This window comes from Cornus florida, unplaced genomic scaffold (genome assembly GCF_030987335.1).
Source record: "Cornus florida cultivar Cherokee Brave unplaced genomic scaffold, ASM3098733v1 CherokeeBrave_3.0.0_Hap2_Chr02, whole genome shotgun sequence".
Taxonomy (NCBI): Eukaryota; Viridiplantae; Streptophyta; class Magnoliopsida; order Cornales; family Cornaceae; genus Cornus; species Cornus florida.
Window position 1 is genome coordinate 6,648,520 of NW_026775572.1, and position 20,017 is coordinate 6,668,536.

At 36.4% G+C, this 20,017-nt stretch overlaps 1 protein-coding gene across 1 annotated transcript; it reads left to right on the forward strand.

The window, feature by feature from the left end:
- The first annotated feature begins 5,787 nt into the window (after positions 1-5,787).
- Positions 5,788-18,047, forward strand: LOC132293343 (F-box protein PP2-A15-like). Its single transcript, XM_059790785.1, has 3 exons — positions 5,788-6,303; positions 6,823-6,937; positions 17,346-18,047. The coding sequence occupies exons 1-3, from the start codon at positions 5,985-5,987 to the stop codon at positions 17,806-17,808; spliced, it is 897 nt and encodes a 298-aa protein (XP_059646768.1). The 5' UTR covers positions 5,788-5,984; the 3' UTR covers positions 17,809-18,047.
- The last annotated feature ends 1,970 nt before the right edge of the window (positions 18,048-20,017 follow it).

The window sequence follows — 20,017 nt, forward strand, 5'->3', positions numbered from 1 at the left end:
AACTTCTAACATTAAATGAGGCAATTTTGAAGTGTCAAATTTTTACTTTTTACATCTACTAATCAACTTCTAACATTAAATGAGGCAAAGATATGCAAAATCCAAGTAAATGGTGGGTGAACGTGAATACAAAAAGGGTTTTATGGTTCAATGTTATCTCTTTTATATTTAAAATTGAATGATAAATGTTTGAATTTTCAAAGAAGTAAGGTGAATGTGTGAGTGAATATGTACGACCTTCGTGTCTAATTTCACCTCTGACTTCAAAGTTGAACCAAGATCTCACACTACCGAATCTACTAATGAAGTTTCCTAATTAACAACTACTATAATAAAAACTTGGTACCTAACAAACTTTAATATATTTTTATTTTTTTATATAAATAGAAATACGTTAAATTCACTCTTTGAAATCAGATAACGAAAAGTTTCCTAATATATATAAAAATCAGATAATGAAGTTTCCTAATATTTATTGGACCAAATGGGGGACTTTATCCAGGTCAAACCCAAAATAGAAGGTTGTCTTCTTGTTACGGAAAATAGGTGGGCCTGTAACATATATTGGATTTGAAGTGAAAAGTAAATTGTTCTAGAGTAATGAAAGGCCGTGGAAAAGAAAAATGTCCCGAATTTGATTTGGCTATATCAGAGTTAAAATTTAAAAAAAAAAAGTCTTCTCTTATATCGTATAACTGAAAAAAAAAACAAAAAAACAAACAAACATGGGACTTTCTCTTCTCTCACACAAACAAAATACTAAAAACTCTAACAAAAAAAATAATCACAAACTTGTTCCTGTGTTCCATAAATCTAAATTTTCAAAGTAAAAATTTCTAGAAGTATACCGTTTGAATGTATCAAATCATTTTAACAGTCAAAACTTTCCTAATTACTTATTTTAACAACACAAATACAATATTATCTATAATTTGTTATATACTGGGATTTAAGATTTTTGGTAACGGAGAATAGGGAAAGTTTTTAGTTTCCACTTAGTGAGAGGATTTAGGAAGTACCATGACCTAATATAGCCAAATAAAATTCCGAAGTTTTTGCATTTTCTCTTTTGTGTGGCCAACATTACTCATTATTCTAAGTTCACTCAGATATATATCTAAATGTTTAGAATTTCATTTAAATATGAATCAAAATTCAAGCCAAATCATGTGGACTTTCTTTATATCACCCATGTAATTCACGGACAGTTCAAAAATAAAAAGTTTTATTTTAATTTTCCAAGTTATCTTCAATTCTTCTGAAAAAAAAAAAAAAAAAAAAAGGTAGAGAGAGAATATTAACCTTGTACAAGCAATAAAACACCTAAAATACTTTTAGAAAAATAAAATTAAAAATACTTAACGTAGAAATGAGAATGAATTGATAGTGAAGTAGTTCCAACCATAAGTATACAGCCTTAGAATTGAATCCCTTATGGGCTACTAAATATCCAGAGCATTAATGATTTTTTTTTATTTAAAATTTTAAAAGGTCAGCTTAAAATTTTTATAGGTGGTTTGCCCCAATTGGGCCTTCAATTAATGCACTTGTTACGATCTTTGCTTACTTGTTATCCATATGCTTGACTTTGACATCCAAGTATCTTCGTGTCAAGGTAAAATTGTAAATACCTCACCTTGACTCTCCCACATACCAACATGAAAATAATTTATTGAAACCTTTTCTTTTCAACTATCTTATATTAAGAGGTGGTGATTTAAATAAATTAAAAACGAATATTTATTAATTTTTTTTTTTAACCACAATATTTAATAAGTGAAAGTACTAATTTTATCACTAAAAATTCAACCACCCACACATTTATTCAAAACTGATTGATCTGCAAATTAAAATATTGGATAATGCCCTATCACTTTAATTATGTTAACCATGTTTGTTTTGGACGGTAATTCTTCCAATTATTCAATCATATAAAATGCTGCAAGACGTGTCACATATGCACGTCGTATAAAATTAAGCATATAATTTGGGTTTTTTTTTTAACCGTCCAAATCTTCAAACTTAAACCCACCATAATTAATGGATTCAAACTCGCATGACCACAGGGACGTGTTAAAAATTAAGTGCTTCATGACATGACAAAAGCCAAACATAGATTCTTTGTTTTACTTCCATTTTCTACTACGTACTTATTAATTCGTAACTTTTTAGACATATATATACACACACACTAGTGTTGGACGTATGTTAAGCTACTTGCATTTAATTCGGTCGGTCATAATCGAAGAAGAAGCCAAACTTTGATGAAGATTTAATTAATAATAGCACGGATTTCAAAGACATTAAAGATAATATTGCTATATACTCCGTAATAGACTTTCCTCATACATGTGAAGAAAAAAAAAAAAAAAAAAAACACTAAGCAATGCTGAGAATCCAGAGTTGAATCTTTCATATTAATTTTTTTGTTTTAAAAATTTATTTTATGCATCCCATGTTATCAATTTTCTTTAAATTTAGTTATGTGTACCCATTATTGAATAGTTGCGCAAGTCTGTTTAAAAAAAATTAGTTTTATTTAGTATTTATGAAATGAGTTAGAGATATTTAGGCTCCATTTATTTAGATGTAAAATATTTATCTATTTTTTTGTGTTTAATTTTTGTAAAATATTTATAAAGAAAAAAATATTAAAATTTAATAAAAACAACTTAATTATTAATTTTCTACTAATTATTTTATACGCTTTGTATCTCAATCTTTGTCAAATATTAAAAAAAAATTTACATAAAAAAAAATTAATAAAAATATTTTATAACAAAACAAATGAAACTTAAAAAAAAAAAGTTACGAAAAAAATTCAAATCGGACAATTTCATTTAACTCCACTATTCTCTTAAAAATAACTTAGAAAAAAGAAAATGATGGCAATAGTTGGTGGTGGCATCTAAATTGTATAAAGTCAGCATTATTATTAAATTCAAGAGATTTCGAGGTAAAGAGAGTGAAAGCTGAAAAACAGTGGTATCGGATATTTTGGTTGGACTTCAAGCTAATTGGTTTCATAAGTTTTCACTGTTTCTTTCGCAATCACCGATTTGATGTACATCGGGCGAATCAAAAGTGGGCTCCACACGAAACGAACGGCTATGATTTTTCCTTACTAGTCATATAGATATAGGCCGCATTACCGCTCATTTTAGGACCCCTAACTCAACTCCTCTAGTGCTCAGCGCATTCTCCTTACCCCTCATTCACGTCTAGCCCCCACAACACACGGAACTCATTTGGCTTTATCAACAATTTACCTTTATCGCCCATAGTTATCCTTATTATATGGTAGATTGTTTGTGTGCATTGCCTTTTAACTTCTGAAAATATAAAATAAAAAATATTATTACAAGGGTTTTGTCCTATGTCATATATGAATAGGTATGAAATCATCTTCTAAGACTGGTAGTTAGTATCTACCAATTGTTGAAATTTTTGAGTTATATCACAAATATTTTAACCGTTATAATTAGTATCAGAATTTAATCTTTTATTTAATGTCATGACATTTTTTGCGGCAGCGAGAATAGTTAACCGATTATAAGTTACGACAATCCTTAATGATTCTTCATATTTTATTTAAAATCTAATAAAATAATATTAAGAAAATAGTTTTATGACAACTTTTATCACAGCGAGAATAGCTAACCGATTATGACTTATGACAATCCTTAATGATTCTTCATATTTTATTTAAAATTTAATAACATAATATTAAGAAAATAATTTTAACACGGAGAATAGCTAACCGATTATGACTTATGAGAATCCTTAATGATTCTCCATATTTTATTTAAAATCTAATAAAATGATATTAAGAAAATAATTTTAACACGAAGTGAAGTCCGTAGTCCAATTGTTCAGTTGAAAATATTCATGTCATTGATGACCTGTAGTGAGATCCAATTTGTAATAATTTGTTAGGAATAAACTTGTTAACATAAAATTTAGGACAAATTACACGAAGGACCCTTCATGTTTTCAACTTATACATGTAAATAGAAGATGGCCACAGTATAACATAAAAGTCCAAATTAATGTTTGTGATTAGTGGATTGATATGAATTTACATTTTTGTCCTTAGAGTAAAACTATTTGTTTAATGAAATTTTTTTAAATTTTTTGTGTGTTGTTAAAGTTACGATTTTACCCCTAACACTCCATCACAACCAATGCAGACCAAATTGCAAAAATTACAAAACTGTCTGCAACAAAATCAATCACAGACCCAAATTCAACCACAGAGCCACAAATCATCCCGACCTCATCACAGCCGATTGGCCCAAGTCCTCTGTTCCAAGTGCACCGATCCGTCACCGCCATCACCACATAGCTCTCCACCGTCCGAGCTCAACCTTGCTCACCTCATCCGAGCTCATTGCCGCCTCCATCATAACCGACATCCTCCATGGCCGAGCCCATCAAAGCGTCTCCATTAAAGCCGAGCTCACCGCCATCATCCTCGAGCTCACAGCCGATGCCGCAACCAGCCCATCATCGTCACAGTCATCCCATATCCACCTCAGCGTGCACAAACTGCTTTCGCCAAAGTCGAATCCGTCTCGCTGTGCACTGCCACAGTTTATCTACAACCGCAGCCATCGTGAGTCATCTACAGAGATTCAGTTCTACCGCCGTTCCGACCCACCACTGCATTTCATTGTTGAGAGTCCTTTTGCATTTCAAACCCATTTCATACCCTATGCAACTTCACACACCCAAAAAAAAAAAAAAAACATTTTGTATGTATATATGACACACACACACACACACATATATCCGGTGGTGGTAATCGGTAAGGAAATAGTGACAGCGGCGGTAATGAGGAACGACGGTGTTATTGATGATAAGGTAGAGATTTGCTGGTTGTGTTGTACAGCAGTGAAACAACTTTGGGCTTTTGCTGGAGTTGCCGATAATGGAGTTTCTGGCTCTTGCCGTCCGGTAAAGTGAAGGACCAGAGATTTGGTCAAGGACCGGAGATGCCAGAAGACTACTGTCGCTGAAGCGTGTTGCACATGGAGGTGCCGGCACCGGAGGTCTGTAAAATCTTCCAATCGTAGCATTGTCCTGTTCTAAAGACATAGAAAGCCTATAATGAATTCCTAAATTGTCGAAGAGAGAACCAATTCAACAATTTCATCTTTTTCACATGCTTCAAGGCCCTTGCCCTCATCTAGATCTCCTCCACCACCCCAACCACAGCTGACACCTAAGAACTCCTACGGGTTAAGGTCCTGGTCATTGCGGAGGGGTGTACTTAGGGACAAAAATGAAACTTCTTAATATATAATATCTTTTAATTTTTTCATAAAAAATAAATACTTTAATCTTAAGGTCAAAAGTGTAAATTTATATTAATTTTTGTGGTCAAACTATCAATATGAACCTTTCTGTAATATTGTTATAACTTCTATCTACATGCACAAAATAAAAACCTCATAGGTGGTTTGTATAATTTGCGCATAAATTTACTTTCGGTAGCAATTCAGGACAAACATTAATAGAAATACACAAATAACATATCTTATCCATTACATTTAAGAGTTCAAGTTGAATTTTATCTATTCCACACTATACCAAAATAATGGATTCCAAGTAATAATTACTCTATTTATGTATATTTTTTTGTATTTTTGCATAGATGTTATTTAACTTATTTGTCACTAGAGTCTTGACACGTGGCCTCTATTACATTAAAATAGCTTTATTTTCTTATTAGAGATATCAAATACTACTGTATTATCCATATATAATATGCTTGCATGACAAACAAAGAAGCATGGATGAAATTCTCTCTTCTCAGTTCCAGTTATTCCTACCCTACTAATCACCGCCCTTTACCACACGTACTCCTCGCGTCTTCTATCACCAACTCTCCACCACCACCGTTCACGGCGGCGACACCACCACCACCGTTCACGACGGCGACACCACCACCGGGTAAATGATTTGAGCAGCAGAAACAAGAGATGGGGGCGTCATTGTCGAACTTGACCGAAGGGTCAAACGGTTCGGCCAACGGTGGACCAGGGCTCGGCGACATACCGGAGAGTTGCGTGGCATGCGTCTTCCTCTACCTGACGCCGCCGGAGATTTGCAACCTCGCGCGGCTCAACCGCGCGTTCCGCGGTGCAGCGTCGTCCGATGGCGTCTGGGAATCGAAGCTGCCACTAAATTATAAAGATCTGCTTGACCTAATGCCTCCCGAGAGGCACCGAAATATGTCTAAGAAGGACATCTTTGCCCTTCTCTCTCGCCCTGTGCCTTTCGACGATGGTAACAAGGCATGTATATCTCACACTTTCTTAATTTCTAAAATATTTTCTTTGTAATTCTTGGAAAATATTGAAAGTTGTGTGTCCTCTTTGATCAGCAGGGCTTGGTCGCGAGCGTTGGGTGTTTCTTAATTTGTGTCTTTTTCTTATGTAAGGTTGGGGAAAATTAGGGTTTAACTGAGTTTTATTCTTAGTTCGAACATGCTGAGGTTTATTTATGAAAATTTTGGGCCAACTCTATTTTGGGTTTAGATAGTTGTGTTACTTCTCATTTCTCTGTGGGGTCTTCTTAAAAATTATATGTGTAATTTTTGGGGAAAAAAATTGAAAATAGAGTTTGGGACAGTTTAATTTGTGTTTTCTTGATACGCGAGGGAATTGGAGTTCTACATATGTTCCTTTTGGGTCCCTTTTACTTTATGTAGTTCGTTGGGAAAGTTTAGAGATTATCTTACGAGAATCGTTTTTTTGTTTGGTGAATTGGCAATTTATTGATCTGTGCTTTATATGATGTGGGAGATATTACAGGAAGTATGGTTGGATAGGGTTACCGGAAGGGTTTGCATGTCAATCTCGGCCAAGGGGATGGCAATAACTGGGATTGAAGATCGAAGATATTGGAATTGGATTGCTACTGAAGAATCAAGGTTAGATTCAAAGAATTCTATCTGGCGACAAGCTATCTGTTCTACTTAATGTGGCCATGTAAAGAACTTATAGTGGGGTGATTTTATATTTTTGTGATGTCACCAAAAGTTTCCACTTTCAAGTTTGTCTAATGGACGTTAGGATTTTGGCCAATTAATTTGGATAAGGATTTTATATTGATACCTCGTGGGAGCAGAAAATTGGTGTTAATGATTCTTCATATCCCTTCTATATGGAGGGCATTTTTAATAGTGCTTTAGTCTCATTTCCCGACTCCCTTTTTTTTTTTTTTTTTTCCTGGCATGCTCAATTCACGTTCTAAGTTCAAATCATATAGATTGGTTTTAAATTCTTCTTCTTCTAATGGAACGGGATACTTTGATTTCTCGTTGATAGATATTATACTCCCACTTCATTTCTTATTGCTTATTTTGCTTAATACTCCTTGAAAAGCTTTAGATCTTCTGGACACAAATTTATCCCTCTGACATGATGGTGGCGATGGCAGCCGAAATGCTTGATGCTTTTAAGCATATTTGATAGATTGGAGGTGTTGGAATTGGATGTTGGAAATAGTAATTTATTTATCAGAATGCTCTATGTTGAATGATATTTTTGTTATGATTGGACAAATATCTTATACCAACCTTTTGGGGAAAAAACTTCAATATTTGAAAGTTAGTTTATCACTTGAGCTTTTAGGTTATTTGAAGAAGACTTGTGGATTAGTTTGTCAACTGAGCTTCTAGGTTTTCTAGAGAAAGCTTATGGGTCAATTTGTCAATTGAACTTCTAGGTTTTTAGGGAAGATTTGTAAGAAATTAATTAGTGATGCACAGATTATCTGTGTCATAATTGCAAATTTTTTTTTTGGCAAGTGTGTTGTAAATGCAAAATTGCAACCAAAGTTTGCAGACATTATGCTGATCAAGTGGGTGGCTGGATTCTAGTGTCTTTGGAATGTTTCGGTAAAAGCCTCGTTGCATATGACAATGTTTTGTGGTTACCTGTTTGTTGCCAATTTTTTACTGTGGATGTTGATGCTTCATTAGGTCCTTATGATTGCCTATTTGTTAATGGCTTATTCAAGGTGGAATAGAGTGTCAATTATTTCTTTGTCCATTACATCTCTTTTGGAGTTGAAGGTTGTCCTTTTTATGCCAACAACTTTATCTTGATGGTGATGCGTAATGCAGTTAAACCACTTTGTTTACTCCATGTTCAATGGGGAATAAACAGTGTGGGTTTTCTTTATGCTTTTTGCAAAATTTTGAAAAATATCTTAGTCCATTGTTATGTTGATGGATTGGTGGTTTTTTCAGCAACTAGATACTTCATCAAGTTAAGGGAAAGAGAATTTTTGGGGATGAGTAATGTTGGTTTTGTTTGATATGAATATAGAAATGTGTTAGGAATTGAGAATTGATTGTTATATAAAATGTAGCTATGTAGTATGTATCAGATTATGCAGGACTCATGGTGAAAAAGTAATGTTGGACTTTCTTAATTTGATTTTGGGTGTCAGAGTGTGGCCATGTGTAGATTATAATGGCACGTGGTTTGACGATGCTATGACTTTAGATGGAACAAAATGGAGAATGGAAAAAAAGGGTTTATGTAGCCGACTCCTAGTGGTTGGTAAAAAACATTGTTGAGTTCAGTTTGAGTATTGACTATTAAGTAGTAGATGAGATTTTTATGTATGAATTCACACCACTATGCATAGAGTTGCTCAGTGAAGATTTGATGCTAGCATATAGCAAGCATAGTTTTGATAGTCATTTGGACATACATTCTATAATGATGCCTCTAGAAATTATATAAATCATGTTTCCTCTCTCTCATTCTTTATGATCTATGGCTATTTGATTGTGTATATTCTTATCATTTTCTTTATTTATTTTTTATTTCCGAGAATGCATAAATGGTGAAACATTATTACTCTGGTAAAAATCACTTGTGTAGAAAGCTAGAAGCTACAGTAGCAAGGCATTGTGACCATTGTCTGAGTGATGCCAAGTACGGTCAATGCTCAATAGTTCACTTTATTTTTAAGTGGGTGCCTGTGATGAGGCAACACCTTGGTGGGCCTTGGGCAATTTTTGTTGCATGTGTGTATTGTGACATGGTATCTAAAAAGTCCTTAAGAAAGGGGAAAGAAACATATTTTGCTTCAAGTTGATGGTCGGATATATATGAGGTGGCACTTATAAAAAGAGGGATATATATATTTTTTTGATAAGTAAAATTGTATTAGAAAGCGTTCAAAAGGGGAACGCATCCTAAGAGCTGTACAAGAATCAAGAGCAAAAAAGAAAGCCTAAGGATCCAAAGACCCCAAAAAGTCCAAAAAACTCTTTAACGGACGAACAATCTCTCCCCATGCCCCAACTAAAAAGAGAACAAATAATAGAAAAGTTAAGAGCCCCAATTGGTAACTCCTCCCCAACAAAGGATTTTCTATTGCGTTCTTTCCATAGACACCACCAAATGCAGAGGGGAGTCGCCCTCCAGAAGTCGCGAACTCGAGCCCCCACCCTCTGTCCCCTCCAAATATCGATAAGACCTCGTGAGGTCCAAGGCATAACCCACTGAATGCCAAAAAGACCTAACATAAGGCTCCAATAGGCATGGGCTACTGGGCAGTGCAAGAGAAGGTGGTCCACAGACTCTCCATCGGTCAAACACAGACAACACCGATTAACAAAGACATGTCTCCTCTTCCTCAAATTGTCCAGAGTTAGGATCTTGCCCCAAGCAGCAGTTCAAGCAAAAAAAGCCACCTTAAGAGGAGCCTTCGAATGCCAAACCGTTTTCTATAGATAAGAGGGGACCTGAAAACTGGAAAGACAGAAGAAGAAAGACCGGACCTGAAAAGTCCCCTGCGAAGAAGACACCCAAGTGAAAAGGTCCGCCCCAATGCCCTCCACCTCCTGTCGAAACAAAAAGGTCTAAAAAAGAAGTGACATCATCCAGCTCCCAATCCTGAAAAGCTCGCTGGAACCGAACATCCCAAGATAACCTACTGCTATCAAGGCGATAGCAGTCAGCAACCAAATCATGGCAATCCACAGCAATCCTGAACAACCTTGGAAACCGTTGACAAATGGACGTTCCTCTCACCAAGGATCCTCCCAAAACTAGACACTCCGACCTTCCAGGACTCTGAATCTTATATGCTTAGAAAACTCATCCCAACCCTTCCCAATTGACTGCCACACACCCACGCCGATAGCAGATCTAGCCTGTCAGCAGGCTAGATCCCCTCTATCCTCCCCAAACCGGCAAGCAACGATCTTCCTCCAAAGTCTATGTTTTTCACTGCCAAACCTCCAAAGCCATTTGCCAAGAAGGGCCCTGTTGAATGGGACCAACTTCCGAATCCCAAGGCCTCTTGACTTAAGAGGCTTGCAGACCAGCTCCCACCAAACAAGATGATACTTAAACTCCTCCCCCCTACCACCCCAAAGGAAGTTGCGTTGAATCATCTCAAGTCTCCTGACAACAGAAGAGGGAATCTGGAACAGAGAGAGGAAATATGTTGGGAGGCTGGACAGGACACTCTTCACCAGCGTAACTTTTCCTCCCTTTGAAAGATATTGTTTTTTCCATCCAGCTAACCTTTTCTCGAAGCGCTCAATAACTTGTCCCAGCAACCCACCCTTCTTGAGGAGACCCCCAAGGGCAAACCCAGATAAGAAATAGGGAAGGAACCCGTCCTACATCCAAGAACAGCTGCCAGGGAATCCACCTCCTGAACCTTCCCCACAGGGACAAACACACTCTTGCCCACGTTGATTTCAAACCAGAAACAACCTGAAAACAAACCAGGACACATCTCAAGTATCTCAATTGGGACACCTCTGCCTCATAAAAAACCAATGTATCATCCGCGAACAGCAAGTGAGAAATCTCTAATTGATGAACTGCCTCAGGACCAATGTTGAAGCCCCGAGTTAACAGCCCTCCTTAGCAGCCTGCTAAGAGCCTCCATAATAATAATGAACAAGAAAGGGGAGAGGGGGTCCCCTTGCCTCAAACCACGAGAACTACCAAAAAAGCCCGAAGGAGATCCATCAACCAGCACCGAGAATCTGAGAGACGAAACGCAAGTAACAATCCATTTCCTCCATCTCTCACCGAAACCCATCCTCTCAAGCAAATAGAACAAGAAATTCCAGCAAATATGATCATAGGCTTTCTCGATGTCTAGCTTTACACAAAAGTCCGGGAACGCCGCTACGAAGCCTAAAGGCCACACATTCACTGGCAATAAGAGCGGAATCCAGAATCTGTCTGCCCCCAATAAACGCATTTTGAGACTCTGAAATGACTCCGTCCAAAACCCCTCTCAATCTTGAGGCCAAGACTTTGGCGATGAGCTTATACAAACACCCAATCAAACTGATAGGTTGAAAGTCCTTAATATCAGAAGCTCCCCCCTTCTTAGGAATGATGGAATCAAAGCAACAAAAGAAGCATTCAACGACTTTTCGAACTTCCCAGTGGAATGAAACTTATGAAAAGTGCCCATAATCTCCTGTTTGACCACCTCCCAGCTTTCCAGGAGGAAGCTCATAGTGAAACCATCCAGGCCTGGAGCTTTATCACCATTACAACTCTTCAAAGTCGTCAGGATCTCCTCCTCCGTAAAAGATCTCTCCAACCCATCCCTATCCTCCACTGAAATAGAGTCAAAATGAAGACCATCAAGTCTTGGCCTCCAGCGTAGGGGCTCAGTATATAACCTCTGATAAAAAGAAACAATCCCCGTTCGCTCCTCCTCATCAGAAGTCAACAGCGAACCATCCACTCGAATCTAACCAATATGATTGCCCCCTATGTGCATTGGCCGTTCGGTGAAAAAACTTAGTATTACGGTCACCTTCTTTGAGCCACAAAGCCCGAGATTTCTGCCGCCACGAGATCTCCTCCATCACCGCAATCTCGGCACATTCAGCCTGACAAGCAGCTCTGCTAGACCGTTGAGACTCCTCAAGGCCTCCCGCCGCATCCAATCTATCAAACTCTGCAATATCAGCGAGAGCCCTATTTTTCCTCCACTCCAGATTCCTGAACACCTTATTCCATATTTTAATTTTATCCTTCAGAATACGAAGCTTTCTTGCAAGGATAAAACTCAAAGTACTCACCACCATGTCCTCCCACCAAGTCCGCACCAAACCCTGAAAATCCGCCGCTCTAAGCCACATATTTTCAAATCTGAACGGAGTGCGACGAGGGCTCAAACCTCCACAATCCAAAACCAAAGGAATGTGATCCGACGTCACCCTAGCCAATGCAGCCTGAACTGCATCCAGAAACTGCTCATCCCACTCTCCGGAGATCAAGAATCTATCCAGGCGTGAAAAGGTAGGCGTCTCCCTACCACAAGACCAAGTGAATGCAGCTCCCTCCAAAGGGAGATCAATAAGCTGATGATCATTGATAAACTCTGAGAAAAGCCTCATAGCCGGAGTCCATGACCCACCTGTAGACCTCTCCATCGGGGATCTTACCACATTAAAGTCACTTGCCACACACCAAGGAAGAGACCACATCTCCTGAACCGCACTAAGGTCCTCCCACAACACAGGCCTCTCACGGTCATCCACCGGCCCATAGACACCTGAAAAAGCGCAAGGGAAGCCATCCTCTTCCAACACAAAGGCACAAGACAAAGAGAACAACCCCCTACACACATCCACCTTATCCATCCATCTCCTATCCCACATCAAAAGAATACCTCCAGAAGTGAGCGCCTCCCATATATGATGTGGCCTTTGCTAAAGAATTGACATGTCAAGAGTGTGCCTGATGAGACAAAAGCTCCCCCTTTCATCCCCCCTCCGCCCCCGTTTTGTCTTCACATTGTCTTTTTCAGGGGTATTAGTTTTTTCGTTCCCATTTTCCCTCTCTCAGATATCTTTTTAAAAAATGTTGCCCATTTTGGAATCTCTCTCTCTCTCTCCCCCTTCCCTGCGCCTCTTCCAATTAAATGTATCTCAATTTTGTGAATATTTGTATTTATTTATTGTTTTGGAGTGATAAACCAATTTCTACATCTCTTTATTGATCTATTTAGTTCCCCATTTTCTTTTTGAGTAGTAGTGTTTTCAAATAGTGTGCAATGTTTGCTTATAGAAAAAAAGAGAGTGTGAATTGTTAATGCTATTTGCATATTTTACATGAACCCTTATAGTCTTTCACCTTCTCAAAGTCACTTCTTTTTATTAGCTTTGCCCTGTACTTACCTCATGTAACTGCTTTAATCGTGTCTCTCATATGTTGCTAAATTTATCTTTTTTATTTTAGTGTGAATTGTTAATGCTATTTGTATATTTTACATGAACCCTTGTAGTCTTTCACCTTCTCAATGTCACTTCTTTTTATTAACTTTGCCCTGCACTTGTCTCATGTAACTGCTTTAATCGCGTCTCTTATATGGTCATGTGTTTTCAAATTTATCTTTTTTATTTTATTTAAAAGTGTACCTTGATCCATTCATCTATGGATGGAAATGTTTTGGCCTACTTGGTCCACTCTTCTAAAAGCATTTCTCTAAGAGCTCAGAAAACTATTTTCAGGTTTTTGTACAGTTTTCTGATTTTCACTCAGAAAACAGAACATTGTTTATGATTTTCACTTATGGTTGGTTTGACTAGCATGAACTAGCGAGAAAGGAAAAGAAACATAAATTTTTTAAAATTTTTAGTAGTTTGGCTAGCGTGAAAAGGAAAGTTTTCAGGAAAGTATTATGCTCGCAACCTTGATTTTCGTTAAAATGTTTCCTCCATAAAACATGCGAAAATTTTAGTTTCGCGTGAAAGTTGTATCATTAAATATTAGTTTCCTCTAATACCCCTGTAAGTTGTTTCTCTTTGTTCTTCTTCAGACTCACAAAAGGAGAGTTTTCTTACACAAATTAATACTCCTAATTTGGTTACAACTCTCTTACTCTTCAAATTAAAATTCTTCCCAAAGTAAACTAATCTAATAGCAGAGTCCTAATATATAATGCAAACTTCCCAAAACAATAAAATAAAAAAAAAAAAACTATATAAAGAGACAAATACCAACTTCGTATCTAGACATATATATTTATTCATAAATTCAATTGTATATATTATTTTATTACTGTTATTATTATTAAATTCATTATTGTAATTTAATTGTATATATTGTTTTATTACTATTATTACTATTAAATTCATAAGGGTAATTTAATTGTATGTATTATTTTACTACTATTATTGTTATTTAATTGTATATATTATTATTATTATTATTATTATCATTATTATTAAATTCATAAGTGTAATTTTGACATGTAAAATCATTTTCCTTTCACTTTCTTGTTATCCAAACTAATTAAACAATATTTTCTCACAAGTTTCTTAAAAAAAATCTTGCTAATCATTTAGAAGAACAATACTTTCTTTCTTTTCTTTCACTTCACTTTCTTTTCTTTCACTTTCCATCATCAATTTCTAGCTAACCAAACGGACCATTAGAAAACAAAAAACTGAACCAAGCAGGCCCTTTATCTTTCTCTTGATTTTGGTGGATTTGTTGGCCTTTGCCATCTTTTTCTAGATGCTTTACATATAAAGTGAGTTGATCAGAGAGGTTCTAGCTTTTACAATGTAGGTACCTAGTACCCGGGGGGTTCGAAATTATAATGAAGTAACAAATTGTGAGGTATAACTCGAAATATAGTAGAATCCGAGGTGGATTGAGAGAAGTGGAAGCCAAGGCAAACTCGAGAGAGAGAGATATAAAAAAGATGGCAATGTGCAAATACACCATTATTGACTCCCTTGGTGAAGGTGTGAAGTGTGGGGAAAATCTGAAACTAACCTTCTACTTTCTTCGAAGCTCACCCGCGTAGGAGGCCACTATAGGTCAGGTACCTATATATTTATGGTTCAAATCATATCGATCATCAGCTGATGGCCCACAATCTTGACCCGGAGCATCGACTAGACTTCACCATTTGAAATCATCGAGTGACCTAATCTCGAACTGAGTCACTAGTCGATCGAAGGACTCACTCTCGATCCACAACTCCCATTGAACGACCCAGAGCCTCAGACTTTAAACAAACCCAGTCCATCGAGTGACTCAGAGCCTTGATCTTACTTTGAATAAAATCAAGTCCATCAAGGGACCCAAAACACTTACCCGCGATCTACTTCCTTCAGAATTATCCCACTTAGGGATTTCTCGTTGCGTAGGTTTCCTTCCAAAAACTTCCACAAGATATCTCACCATCTCAACGAGCTCTTAGCCTTGAGTCCTACCTCAATGAGCCGTATTCCTCGAGTCCTGCATGATATCTCGTCGCTAGTCTTTTTGCTGAGAAACCTCCACAAGATGATCCTTTCTGAGATCCCACATCTAAGGATACGTCGTTGCTTAGAAATTTTCTCATATATATTCCACGAGTGTCCTCCATTTAGTTTTAACATATGTACTTCTTGGCTTACTCTTCTTGAACTTGTGCCATTTGCTTGAACTCTTCCCAAAAAAAAAAAAAAAAAAAAAAAAAAAAAATAGTAATAATAAATAAATAAAATAAAGTAAAAATTACATATATTCTATAAAGCACTTGTATCCTCCAAATTGTATCTGCTTTTGATTATTGATACAAATTAGATATTAGTAAATCGAACTTCGTATCGTGCTAGTGTTTTATCTATCTAAAAGATCAGCAAGTTGAAACTTTGATAGTTAACAATTTGTCTCCTGCCTAATACAATTACGATTCTTAAATATGAAGCTCAATTTCTTGTCATGACTTTATTCTTATTTTGTAATGTGTTTACATCATGTCTGTATTCCTTTGTTTACAAATGAACTAGTATTATGTGTGTACTAATATTATAAACTGGAAACAAATCAAAGTTTTCATAGAAGAGGAAAAAGAATTAGTTAAATCTTTCATTTGTGCTTCTCATAATGACTTGTCCTCTTTCTTGGGGTATGCCTTATTGCTTCACTCAAGCATATTTTTGCATCTCTTTGAAACTTGTGTTGTGCTCAAGAAACAAGAAGAAAGATAATTTTTATTTTTGGGGCTGATCCATCATAAATAATTTCCAGTTAGGTTCATTTGGAAGTTTCCAGCTAACAATAATATATTCTTTAAATTCCAAAAAAACAAAATGTATCTGACAAGTTACCTGCACATGGAAATCGTAGTGCTGGATCCATCAAGAAGTCAGAAATTTCTTTCAGACATCCTTGATGGCTGATGGATTAAACTGTTATCTGTTGGCTACATCTCCTATCAATTTCTGTTCACTTGGAGAAAAAAAAAGAGGATACAATTGGATCGACAGTCAGGATTGAGTAAAGAATGTTAGGATTTTGAACTGCTAATAATAGCTTACTTATGTGCACTTAGTATTTACTTACACAACTTTTTCGTCTTGGAACTTTTTGTAGTAGTATGTTTCGTGGCCCAAAAGGAATGGCATAGCTTGTACGGGTGGAGTGATCTCTTTGTTCTCCTATTAAGCATTTTTGAGCATCTTTTTAACTTCATTTTGGTACATGAGATCCTCTCTTGTCAGCTTATATTTACCTTAAGTTTCATCTGCATTATATTAGTAGCTAAATTGGGTACTTGGAATCTTTTCGTGTCACTTATGAAGCCCTACTTCATTGCAATTAGGGTGTTGGTTGGTTAGTTCAACTTGATGACATCAATAATAGATATGCGCTGCTTCTGAAAAATTATGTTTTATTATTTTAGTTGTTATGCATTTGCCTCTTTCAATAAGATAAAAAATTGGAAACTGAGTGTATTCTACTCATGCTCTTCGTCATGCCATCTACCTAACAAATGAGTGTTTACACTGAATTTTATGGAATTGGTTCAAACATGCTGTCCTCTTACTCATTTATTTAGTATCAGACTGTGTGACTGGATGATGGGATGCCATTGACTTTAAAATTTTATACTCACCTTAATAGAAATCCTTGATTAGTTTCTCTGATAGATGATTTGGGTAATGCCTGCTACCAAATACGCCTTGAGTTGATGCCTTCATGAGAATGCTGATGATTCTTTCAGAAATCGGAGTCTAATTTTGCTCCTTAGTGTGTATTCAAAAGAGATGACAAATTTTCATTGATGATATTCGTTTACTAGCAAAGGAATTTGAGAGAAGGGCTTAAACTTGCAATAAGCCCATATCTAATAGAAACTTTTTCCTTTGTTTTCTTCACCCCCTTGCAAACTGCAAATAATATACTGGGTGAGAATTTTATTCCATTGAACTGAAATACTGTTCGTCAGTTAGGGCCGCTTACCACGATTATTTCTTCTGCTTTAGTTGACATAGAATAATACTGTCACACAATTGAGTCCATAGCTTTTATGTTGCTCTGTGTTTGCAGGTTCCATGTTGTGGCCTATTTGCAGCAAATATGGTGGTATGAAGTAGATGGGGTGGTAAAGTTTCCTTTTCCTGCAGATATCTACACGTTGTCATTCAGGATTCACCTTGGGAAATTTTCCAAAAGGCTAGGGCGGCGTGTCTGCAATTTTGAGCACACCCATGGTTGGGATATAAAGCCAGTACGATTTGAGTTGTCAACTCCAGATGGTCAGCAAGCATCAAGTGAGTGCTGCTTAGATGAGACTGGACAAGATGAGGTCAATGGCAACCACAAGCGTGGGTGCTGGATAGAGTACAAGGTAGGTGAATTCATTGTTGATGAGCAAGATCCTGCTAAAGAAGTTAGATTTTCAATGAAACAGATAGATTGCACACACTCCAAAGGTGGCCTTTGTGTAGATTCTGTATCCATTATCCCCAGTAATTTGAAGCAGCAGAGAAGAAGAGGGGTTTTGAAGTAGACACAATAGGTATGTTGTTTAGTATTGTCAGTTTTCCCAGAAGGTTCTAGTGGGGTTTATCATACAGCTTATGCTTCTGAAAGCATTTGATATTGTCGAGGATGCCATCTTAATTGTTTTTTTTATTAGTCATGTGTCCTCTATGTCATTGTAATTTTTGCCAATCTGCTTGTTGTTCAGTTTTGTTTAATATATAACCCTTTGATGAAGATAAAGAAAATATGCTTTCATTATCACCACTTTTTCCACGCATACTTTCTTTCAAATGTTTATAATCTAATTTAGATGCAAATGGGGCATTTATATATTGACAAGTGTGTGTGTATATATTCTAAAATCTTATCAAATCTGCTGTTATTGCATTTGTTTATATGATATATGCTTGAAGTATGCATAAATTAGAATGGCAATGGACAAGAGATTTAACCTATTTACATTTCCTTGCCATTAAAATATAGCATCTAATGCAATTCTGCATGTCTTTGGGAAATACGCTGGTCCTTACCACTTAAGACAATTTTCTTTCTTGTGGTGCATCACTTCATTTGAAACGAGCTTTGAGTTGCAGATGATCCTAAAAGTTCAATTTGAGAATTAAACTTTTAAAACCTCCCATTTGCCTCTCGCTTTGTCTTTTAGTTTAGTTTGTTGAGCCTGTTACTTGGTAGCACTCGAGACTAATGGTAGAGTTGCAAACAGGACTGGACCATAGGGAGGGAGTTTTGGCTACTTCAAAAGGTAGTTTACATGTGTCAGGAATAGGAAATCCCTCATCTTTGATGGACCTGAAAACTTGATTGGAGTCTTGGTAAACAGATATCCGTATCTAGCATTTTCCCTTGTGTTGTATTATGTAGGAGTTGGTACTTCTCACCATGAAAATACAGTGAATTGAGTTTGCAATTCATGTGCGCGTGCACAAAAAATATAACGAGTGGGTGCTCGTTTGACAATCTAGTAGACACACCATAGTCTGTTTCATAGCAGGTCAAGTTGTTTAGGGACTCTTCGTAATTGCATTTAATAGCATTTGCTGTTCTAATTTTATTGTGCTACAGATCTCTGGTAGAACTTGCATATCATGACTTTCCATTAGTACTGTTTGATCATTGAAAAATGCCTCGACTTCGACTGTTCCTAGTTTGATGCTGCCTGTATTTGACTATACACCACCCTTGTGCTGGCATTGTTTGTAATCTAAGCATAGGAATATGTTACATTTAGCGTGACATGCCAACCGATTTAGGACCACTGATCATTTATAATGTTAGATGACCAAGTTTACGGGACATCCTTTTGTTTATTACATTTTGTGCGTTTTTGGTGTAGCTATTTAATTACTATTGCATGCTGTGTGTGTGTGTGTGTGTGTGTGTGTGTGTGTGTGAGGGGGAGGGGGAGACAGAGAGTTTTGAGCGTAGTACTTATTGCTACTAGTTTTCAATTCAATTATCCTCTAGCTTCAATTCAAATTTGGTTACGTAATTTTAATAACGGTATACTATCAATATCATATGCTGCAAAACTTGTAAAAATGCAGGGTTTGTGATTCATGAACCAAAAGGGTTGTTAAGGCTGAGAAGATGTTCTGGACTCTCAGCCTTGTTAGCCTCCTTGGTATCTTCTGCTAAGATTTGGAGAAGAGTGTGTTTTGCCAAACATGGCCCTGTTATGACTCTGAAGCATAAATATTAATATTTGTATATATTTGTTTTTACAAAATGACATTGTCCTATTGTCTATCACTAATAAAAACAGACAAGAACAAGTTTATGTTTTTGGCTGTTTGAAATATTTACCAAATTAGAGAACCTTCAACGAAATTGCGAGATGGTTATTTTGAGACTCATTCAACTGGCTTGTCAACGTCGGATTTCAGAAGACAAGAAGTATTAGATGGTTATAAATTATTTTTATTAGTATTAATTGTTATGATGGTGATGGCGGTGATACCATGAGATTTTGTGGAGTATTAAGATGAGACACCATACCCACCACCTCTTGATAGATATCCACTGTAATTTGATTAAAAAAAAGAAAAGGAAAAGGAAAGTGTAAGAAACTATAGTCAACGTTTAATTTTTGACAACTTGTTCTCTTAGCTTTCTAATTTGGAACTTCCTCCATATATATTCCTTGTTTGATGCACTGAAAAAGTTATTTAAATTGCGCTTTTTATATGGACCAAAATGCATTATTTTATGTGACA